This window comes from Limulus polyphemus, unplaced genomic scaffold (assembly GCF_000517525.1).
Source record: "Limulus polyphemus unplaced genomic scaffold, Limulus_polyphemus-2.1.2 Scaffold106, whole genome shotgun sequence".
In the NCBI taxonomy this organism is placed as follows: Eukaryota; Metazoa; Arthropoda; class Merostomata; order Xiphosura; family Limulidae; genus Limulus; species Limulus polyphemus.
Window position 1 is genome coordinate 861,786 of NW_013665716.1, and position 10,019 is coordinate 871,804.

The window sequence follows — 10,019 nt, forward strand, 5'->3', positions numbered from 1 at the left end:
AGTCTATCTATAGTGAAATGAAAAGTTGAAATATATGATATAAGTAATACCATTCTTTCCTGTGCACCAACTGCAGCAATTACCAAAAGTTTCCAAATCATTTATCTTAACAGCTTCAACTATTAACTTTTTAACATAGGTTTCTTTAATTTTATGGTTTTACTGCTGTACTTTGTAACTATGGACCAGTAATTGTCCTCCATCAAAAACAATAAATCACAGTACAAGGGACATTAACTGTTTCCCATAGAGCAAAGGTAAACAACATGATCATGTTGCACATATCCTCGGTCATTATATTTTACTAAAATTTTGTTTGTATAATCTGAGATTTCTAATTCGTGCATTGCAGTTATTTTTGTTAAGAAATATAAAACAATAAATAGAATATGTGGGGGCCATACCAGGGGTAGTGTGAGTGATTCATTTGCACAGGATGCCAACTCGAAGAGGGGTGCTAATTGCCCAACTGACTAAAAAAGCAAACTAATTCACTGAATTTATATGTCACAAAGGGTACCATAAAACATGGGTACAGCACTGAAAATATATACATAAAAACAAGTATTTGTAGTACTTACTGTGTAACTGAACTTGTTTACACTCAAGTGAAAATTGAAGACATTCTTCCACAAGTCTCACAAATTTGGGTGTCGAAAAAAGAATTAATGTAGCTTTCAAATATGTATTTTAAACACAAAAATATATCAATCATTAGAGCAGAATGTTCCAAAAGTACTATAATTTATTTAGCTTTCTAAGTGAGCTATAAATAGATTAAAACATTTCATTCCAAGTTCCAAGCAGGAATATGTGTGCATGGAAAGAAACCATGACAGGCTGTTATTCTATGAGCATTAGAATCAAAAGCAGTAATGAGACTAATGTAGAGGAATATGTGCTTTTCTTCTTGGTTGTAGAAATGTCCATCAGCCATGTAAAGTTGATCAGCAAAACAATTTTGAAAATCAGAAAGATGGGAGAAGGACTTCTCTAACGGGTTTGACAAATTTAATGATGAATCAAGAAAAGGTTCAAATTTTAGATTTTTGCTTGTAGTTATGTATTGTTTGTGTTTCTAATTGTTTGAAAATTGTAGCAGCCTATTTTTAATATCATAAAATTTTAAAAGAAATTGGAGCTCAGATGCAGCATGTGACACAGAAATACTTTTTTAAATTAAGAAGTTAAAACTTAGATAATATAGAAATGTGAATTATAAACTAGAATTTGATAAAAAGTTCATTGACATACATTAATAATAAGGTTGTTTCATTAAATTTTGAATGTAACACTGCAAAAGGTCATCACATGTTCTTGCAACAGCTAGACAGAGATGTGAAGGGTTAATCTATACAAATTTATATAGTTTTACAGTTTTTAAATAACTATCTTAATAACTGATGATACATATTACTGTTAAATTCCAAAAAATTTTTATGTACAAAAAATATATCACTGGTGAAAGAAAATCTCTTATAACATATTTTTCTAAACCTACCTAAAATGGTATGTTCCTGGTTGCTGTCCAAAGCCACTACCAGGAACAACACAAATTCCTTTGCTCTCAAGAAGCTGCATAGCATAGAAAAAGTCAGGAGCTTGGCCTAAAGACTGAAAACACAAGTATAAAGATTTTCAAAAGTTACATTTTGACATTAACAGTTTGAGGTTGGACCTAGGGGAACAATTTTTATCTATCACAAATTAACTCTCTCGCTACAGGCTCAATTGATTAGACCTATATTTTATTTGTTATTTTCTCTACCCTAACTCTATACGAGGTTGGTCAATTTGACCAACCTTGTGGCCACAAATAAAAAAAAAATTATATTAATCTAAATCACCCTTTTTTCTTTCTAGAATGACTTCAAATTTTAACATCAAACTACATCTGTTTATCCTTTACAGCTTTGAACTTGTAACAGTATACATCTGTTTATACTCAAATTTTATTTTTTAATTTCTCTTTGAACTGTGTCTAACTAATATTTTCACCATGATAGTTGCAAATCACTTGGCAAATGTGTTGCTCACATTACACTATCAAATTACATAATGCACAGGCTACTCACAAAATTGCTCGCAAGTGTATCTCGTGAAAATTTATTATTATTCTTTATTTTACCTAATCTAACCTAAAAAGTTTCTAATTTTTACATTTGAATTACTTTTATAATAATAAATAAAGAATATGCATAAAAAACAAAAAATGTAGTACTTAAATGAGTCTTCTCTTTTCTTGCTTTTGACTGCTGATGAAACTTAACTCTACTTTTTTTATACTAATGATATTGCTGCACTAAATAATTTTTATTTAATTGAATAATGCACCAAGGAACACAGAATAATAACATGCAAAAAGCAGACAATGTCCTATAACTATCACAATTTTTTGGCTTTCTAACTATGCAATAAGAGCTATTAAAAATTCGGCTAATCTCGTAGATGTGTTTCCAGTGGGAATAAAATTTGAATTGGAAGCAAAATAGACAATTCTCTGTAAAGAAAATAATACAATATAATACATCATTTGATAAATTAAAACTCTGGCTTTCTACTGGTTATAAATAATATTGTATTAACCCTCTCACTCCAGGTATCCTTCACTACACATGACACAAGGTTTTAGTGTCTTACATTCAAAATGTTATTGAACTACTTTTTGTTTATGTTATACCAATTAGTATAGCATAAAATCTTAGCTAATAACCCATATTTTAATAGTATATAAGTTTCAAGTTCTTAATTCTACAAGGCAATATTTAAAAAGATCTGAATTTCCCGTAGTGTGACACACGACACATTTTCTCTAGGCATCTTGTCTCCTCTATTTTATCCACCACCCCTTAGAAAAGTAAGAAATTAAACATAATTTACTCACTATAAAATCGTCATTGTTACAACAAACCATATTTTTTATAGGCTTAAATGTTGTTTGGTTACAGAGCTATTAAATAGAAAATGAAACCCCTCCTGCCACACCCACCTGTCACATCCTCTCTTTCAGGATTTGTTAATAGTTCTCTCTTACGTTCCATTATATATTACCTATAACCAATAAAAGGTCAAGGTTTACATCTATCAAATAATGTATTCTATAACATTGTGTTCTGAACGATTAAATGTCAATTTCACTCAGAGTTCACTTGTAACAACTCTTGTCACATAGTTAGAAAACCAGAAAAATTTTGAGAGGTGAGGAAATTTGTCTAATTTGGCATGTTATTAGTCTATATTGTTTGGTACATTACTTAATTAAATAAAAATTATTAAATGCATTACTATCATTAGTATATAATAATTAGGGATAACTCTCTTTGACAATTGACAGCAAGAAAAAAGAAGATTGGTTAAGTATTTTATTTCTTGTTTTTCATGTTTATTCTTTATGTATAATTATAAAAGTAACTAAAATGTGAAAATAGGGATCCTTTTAGGTTAGTTAAGATTAGATTAGGTAAACTGAATAATAATAATAATAGATAATAAAAATGTTTCATGAGGGACACACATGAGCAGCTCACAGTATCTCATGGAAAATGTAATTTGTTAGCGTAATGTGAGCTGCACATTCTCCGAGTGATTTACAACATATAATGGCACAAATAGTAGTTAGACATGGTTCAAAGGGCAATCAAAGGGCCAATAAAACAATAAAATTTAATTACAAATAGATGTATACTGTTATGAGTTTCAGGTTACTTAGGATAAATGAATATAGTTTCACACTACATTTGAATTTATTCTAGACAGAAAAGGAGTGTAATTTAGATTTACTTTTTACTGGTAGGGTGGGGGTTCTGAGGTCAGTCAAATTGATTAACCTTGTATAGAGTTAGGGTAGAGAAAATAACAGATAAAAAATAAAACTGAAAACAAACATTTGAAATGTATTTAGGAGGTTTTAAAGATTATACAAATAATATTTGAGATTTTTAGTTATAACATGAAAATCACTTCGCACCTGGACTGGTAATAAAACAGCCTCAATATTTTTGCAAACAAATCTATAATAAAAATACTTCATTAAAAAATCTGAAAGACTTGTAATCTTTACAAAAAGTCTACCAAATTGGAATTTTTGAGATGTAGAAAATTATTTATAATCTTAAGGTGAAAATTACTTTGCACATGGAGTATTCAAAACAATTACTCAATATATTCAAGGACAAATCTTTATTTTAGTTTATTAAAAATACTTTACTAAAAAATATGATTTCTTGTACGTGAAAGACTTATCATGTTAACTGAAAGACTGTCAAATTTTGTGAAGATATACACACTATATTGAAAGTTAGAAGTATTAAATTTATAAAGACTTTAAACAAGTACAAAAAGGTTACGTGGTTGGTCAAATTGACCAAGCCCGTGCGGAGAGAGTTAAACATCAGAGAGAAATAGTAGCAATTTCTGAAAGAAAGGATGTGATAAGTGGGCATTGCAAGAAGTGTCTGACTTTCTATTTAATGGCTCTGTAACCAAATAAAATTGAAGGCTATAAAATTATGCTTTCCCTCAGTGACGAAAACATTATAATGAGTAATTTATATTAAAGTTTGTTCTTCTTGGATGGGTGATAAATAAATTAGAGAAGAGGGGATACCTAGAGAGCAAATGTCACAATTCTCATACTAGGAGAAATTCAGGATTTCTTTTAAATATTGCCTTATAAAATTAAGAATATAACACATACATAATATTAAAACTTGGATTATTAGGTACGTTTTTATGCAAAGTATATTCGTATACTTAGAAAAGTAGATAAGAAAGTAGTTCAGTTGAATTTTGATTGTAACTCAATAAAACCTTATGACTTACAGAAAAGGATGCCCAAAGGGTGAGGTTAAAAGAAACAAAGTGTGAATCCTTGCCAGATAATTGAAGAAAATAATTTAAAACAATGGAAAAAAGTTCTAATAACTGACAGAAAACACAATTCTATCTTACAGTTCAATTCTCCTCATTAAAATTATTGGTTTTACAAATAAGTAAATATTATGAATTTATTCCTGGTAAAAGGTCTTTCCTGCAGAACAATCAGGTCTTCTAATTGGAGATTTAAAGAATCCTGGATTACAGAGAGAAATGTTCTCCCTATCTACAACTGGGTCACCGAGAAGAACAACTCAGACATAAAATTGTTTAGATAAAAACAAATCACTTACAACACAATTACAAAAACAAGGCAAGTGTTCTGTGGTGTGAAGGATTGATAAAAGCAAATGAAGACTATTGAAAGAGCTCTTACCAGTTCAATGTGTTCTGCCTTGTAAGTTAAGTTAAATCCTGAATTAAAAATAAAAGTGAAACTCCAAGTTAAAATCAGAAATACAACTAATAAAGTTGCATTTAAACCAAAAGTTTCAATGTTATCTCAACGTTAAACTAAATCAAAATGCTTAAACCTTTCTATAGTTCAAACACAGCATTAACTTCACAAAGTAAAAGTACAAAAATCTACTCACTCTATATCCTTCAAGAAATTTAGGCAAAAGGTATAACTTACTATATTACAAAATCTATTACACTTGAAAAACCCTCTAAAAATTTGTAAAATCCTAAAACATCCTGTCTTACAGGGGCAAGAAAAGACTTTTTTACAAAATACACAAACAAAGCCAGACTTGTATAAGAAATGTGCCTCATATTCAAGATCTATGTCTATTGAGAGTTGAGCTCTAGGGCATTGCTGCCCAATTCTTATTCGATTCACTAAAAAGAAAGATAATTTTCTACTTCTGGACATCACAAGAATGTTGGGTAATTGCCAATTACTGAACCCACATCTTAGTGGTACTTGAATAAAACTCATCATTTAAATTATAAATTCTTAAAAATAATAATATTTTTTTCAAAATATACATCTTAACTAAGAGGATAGCAGGCATATATTACCATTCTACATTACACAAGCCACTAATCATTAAAACAATGATCAACAGGCTTGTCCAGGATGAGACAAAGAAAGATTTCTGCTAAAACATTCTGACTTGTTTAAATAAAAAATGTAAATTATTCACAACCACTTTGTAAATGAATACTTAATAAAAATAGTTTGAGCTCACATGTGACTGTTGAAAAAAACTCTTACCTTAGCTTTCTCAACAGCTTTTTCTGGCAGAAACAGTCTCGGAAAAGCATACATCGCTCCAGCTACTTTATTACACTGTATCCCCTCAATACTGTTGAAAGTGTTTGCAACAAGAATAGCTCTTTCTTTTAACGAATCTAGCACCTCATTCTTTTCCTGAGAAACAACCACAAATTTATCATGCAAATTTTATATTTAAGCAAACATAAAAACCAATTTTCACTAAGTTATTTAAAGTAATTCCACTAAGGATTTGTTTGTAATCAAAGGCAGAAGCAGAGGTACACTCCTCTGATCACTTTAAATTAGTTACATTTAGAGAAAACTTTTATCATTTGTTTAACACTGAAATGGGGTGGCTAATATAATTTTATAGATAAGAAAATGTGTTTTTATTAACTGGAGTAAATCATGTTGCCAATTTTTCACCACCATGTCTGCATTTTTTAGAAAACAGGCCTACTTGAAAGTAAATAAAACCTACCTTTATATACTTTTCATAGGACGGCTCTCCTGACTGTGGAGGATTAACAACGCAATCCATTGCTGCCTGTTAAAAAACGATAATTTAGTAAGAATATAAATCAAAGGTAGCAGTAGTTCCCACATCTTTCTAAACAAGCCATGTGTAAGACACTGAACCATATTTTGAAACTTTAAAAACTGAACAATGACATTATAAACACAATAAAATAAGAATGTATAAATTGGTCAATCTTAATAATAAATGTATTAGATAGCTTTTATATCACAGAAATAAATCATAATAATTTTAACAGTGAGAAATTTCAAAATGAAACCTCTGAATGCAAGTTACATACAGCAATATATGTACTGGTAAAAACAGTAATTCCTCAAAGTCATAAGATTTAAATATCTTAAAACAAATACTATTTGTACTAGAGAAGACCAAAACTTCCCTTCATTCATCAGTAAAGCACAAGTTCTTAATGTTATTTCAAAATGCTGTGTTGGTTGATGTATTTATCAAAAATCAGTTAGCAGTAGCTACTTTCTAAACTGTGGCTACCAAAGCTCATGCACTACGTATTCTTGACGATTTAGCAATCCACAAAACTTGCCTATTTTCTACATTTTGATTTAAATGAATGCAAATGAAGGTATTTCAAGTTTCATGCAGATCACCTGCATTGAAAAGGCAATGTCTGGTTGTGACTATTACAATTATGGTCTTTCACCAAAACTAATCTACGATATCATCAAGAAAAGGATATAATGCTGGCAATAAGTTAAATAACTCTTTCAGTGAAGATAGTGTGAGAAAAAGAAACTGTATTTCATCAAAGTTATACACACACACACACACACACACAAATGTAAAGTAACTTTAAAGTTTTTGTGTGTTTTTGCATTACTTTTACACTGAATCAAACTGAGCTTGCTGTCTCGGTATGTAACTGCTAAAACAATTTTCCTAATGTACAAATAATTTATTGTCATCTACAACATAACTATGAACAAAGTTTAGGTTTCTGAAGTTGACTTTAAATTCTCTAGGCCTAATTCAAAACAGACAAAAAACATTAATCCAGAATCACTATACTTATAAATACAATTAATCCTTTCACAGCAGGCTCGTGCAATTTGTGGAAATCAAGTCACGAATTTCACTTGTACAACAATATATACACCAACTCTTAAAATTTCTCAAAAACTGGTAAGATTTTGTTAAAGATCCTAAATATCTTGTACACAAATAATGATGGTTTTATTATTAAGTGTTTTTACTAAAATTATGTTATTTTTCTGTTGTAATTACTTGCATTCGAACTAGTAACAAATCGAATGCAAAGTGATTTTCATTTTAAGTATCAAAATACTTTTCTTTGTTTTATAGTTTTCATATTTCATTTGCATAATCACTAGAACCTCTTAAAACAATATCAAAAGTTTTTCAAGGTAAATGTTTAAATTATATTTTTCATTTTCTTTACAATATCACTAACTCTAGTTATTATCATCAATGTACAATGCAATGAAATGATTAAAATTAGGGAAATAAAAAAATACATACTTTTTGATTTTTTGTAGAATATCTTTAAAGAAGTTGTTTGCTTTCATTTGTAATTTTGGGTCTTTTCCTTTTCATATGTAGTTAATTTTTAATGATTTATTTTCCTTTCCTGTCCTTTACCACTTATTATTCATCTCGACACAAGGCATATTACAGTTTCTTTGGGAGACATGCGAAACCCTTCGGCAAAATTTTCATTTAGCGCTCAATATCATAAGCCTTGAGAACAGATGTAAAGTATGATGTATGTTTAAAAAATGTTTAATCCTGTCAATTATGTATTTAAAAAAATAACTAATACATAATTAACGAAAATATATTTGTAAGACCTAAATACAATTTAAACTGTATCTTTAACTGTAACATATTTAGGTAAGAAATAACCATAAGTACTATAGTCAATCAAACAGCTAACCACACTATTGTCAATTTGATGTACTCCATGATGACAACTTAGTGCCAATTTCAAAATAACCATTGTTAGATTATGCTGTAAAACAAGCTCTTTCTAATGGTTAAACACATGTGTATGTAATATCTACCTAGAGATTATAAAGCTCAAACAAATCTGTTGAAGGTGGGCATGGCAGCTGTCAAGGATTGAAAACATTTATTACTTGTTCCAACTGTATTCTTTCAGAGAACTTTGAAATGAAAGACTCAAAATGTTATCTAAGCAACTCAATATATAGATGTACCTCTACAGTACTGCCATTATATTATTGAAGATACAGTGTCAAAGTAGAGAATTTTCATAGCTTGTTGGTTACGTGACAATACATCTGAAGTTTTAAGTAGCTTTGAAGGTTTATTTTGAAATAAAGGACTTAAAACTTGGATAAAATAAAACTTCGAATCAGAACACAAATTATAATATTAAATTCACTCACATACATTGATATTAAAGGTGTTTAATTAAATTTTGAATATAACACAGTGACTTGCACAGAAAAGCATTTAAAGGGACTCCCATTGCGAAAGAGTTAAGGTAAAATACCAGTATACAACATTATGTCAAGGATTAATTAATATTACTATTACCAAAAATTCTCCATTCTAAACCTAATCTAAGATGTATGGGGCAACCTCAATTCTTACCTGTCCAAGGACACTTGAACACAATTTGGCTGAGATGGACTTTAAGAGCATTTTCATTACGTCAGCATCAATATTAAGAAGTTCACAATAGCCACCTCTAAGACCACACCTACAAGTTATACAACAATCATTTTTTACAGAGCTACAAATGCTTAAGTTAAACTATATACTTGTACCACAACTTCTGGTTTCACACATGTTTAAGTTTATTCTCCATTTATTTGGTCGCGAAGAAATTAATGTTGCTTTTTTTTAGATGAAAAAACTCGAACAACTTGTATATCAAAACAAAAATTTATCAAATGAAATAGTGTCCATTCTTATTGATAATGCTTTTCATCTTACAATCAGGTTGTTAATGCCCTGATTAAAAAAATCACTCTGCTTTGAAGAAAAAACATATTGATATCCTCTTTAACACCTTCCACATTTGCATACATTTTCCCATTAAGATGGTGTTGTAGCGAACGAAAAAGATGGTAATCTGATGGTGCCATATATAGAGAATATGGTGGGTGGGAGAGAACTTCCCAACCCAACTCCATAATCTTGTGTAGCATCAAACATGCCACATGTGGCATAGATTGTCATGGAGAAGAAGAACACCTTTCCAATTGACGAGTGAAGGGCCTTTCTGATGAAGGGCTTGATTTAAACATTCCAGTTGCTGAGTATAGATCTCTGCATTGACAGTTCACTGTGGATTGAGGAGTTCGAAATGAATTACTCCTTTGATTGATGTCCCACCAAATGCAAAGCATCACTTTCTGTGGATGGAGTCCAGGTTTTGGG

The 10,019-nt window shown here is 30.0% G+C and overlaps 1 protein-coding gene across 1 annotated transcript in view; it reads right to left on the minus strand.

Moving 5' to 3' along the window:
* LOC106470690 (alanine aminotransferase 1-like) overlaps positions 1-10,019 on the minus strand; it is a 49,702-nt gene that overhangs the window by 12,745 nt on the left and 26,938 nt on the right. The window contains exons 9-12 of the mRNA XM_013931255.2: positions 9,228-9,336; positions 6,579-6,644; positions 6,095-6,250; positions 1,502-1,614 (exon numbers count right to left, since the gene is read on the minus strand). Coding sequence (XP_013786709.1) covers positions 1,502-1,614; positions 6,095-6,250; positions 6,579-6,644; positions 9,228-9,336 — 444 coding nt within the window. The remainder of the gene's footprint in view (positions 1-1,501; positions 1,615-6,094; positions 6,251-6,578; positions 6,645-9,227; positions 9,337-10,019) is intronic.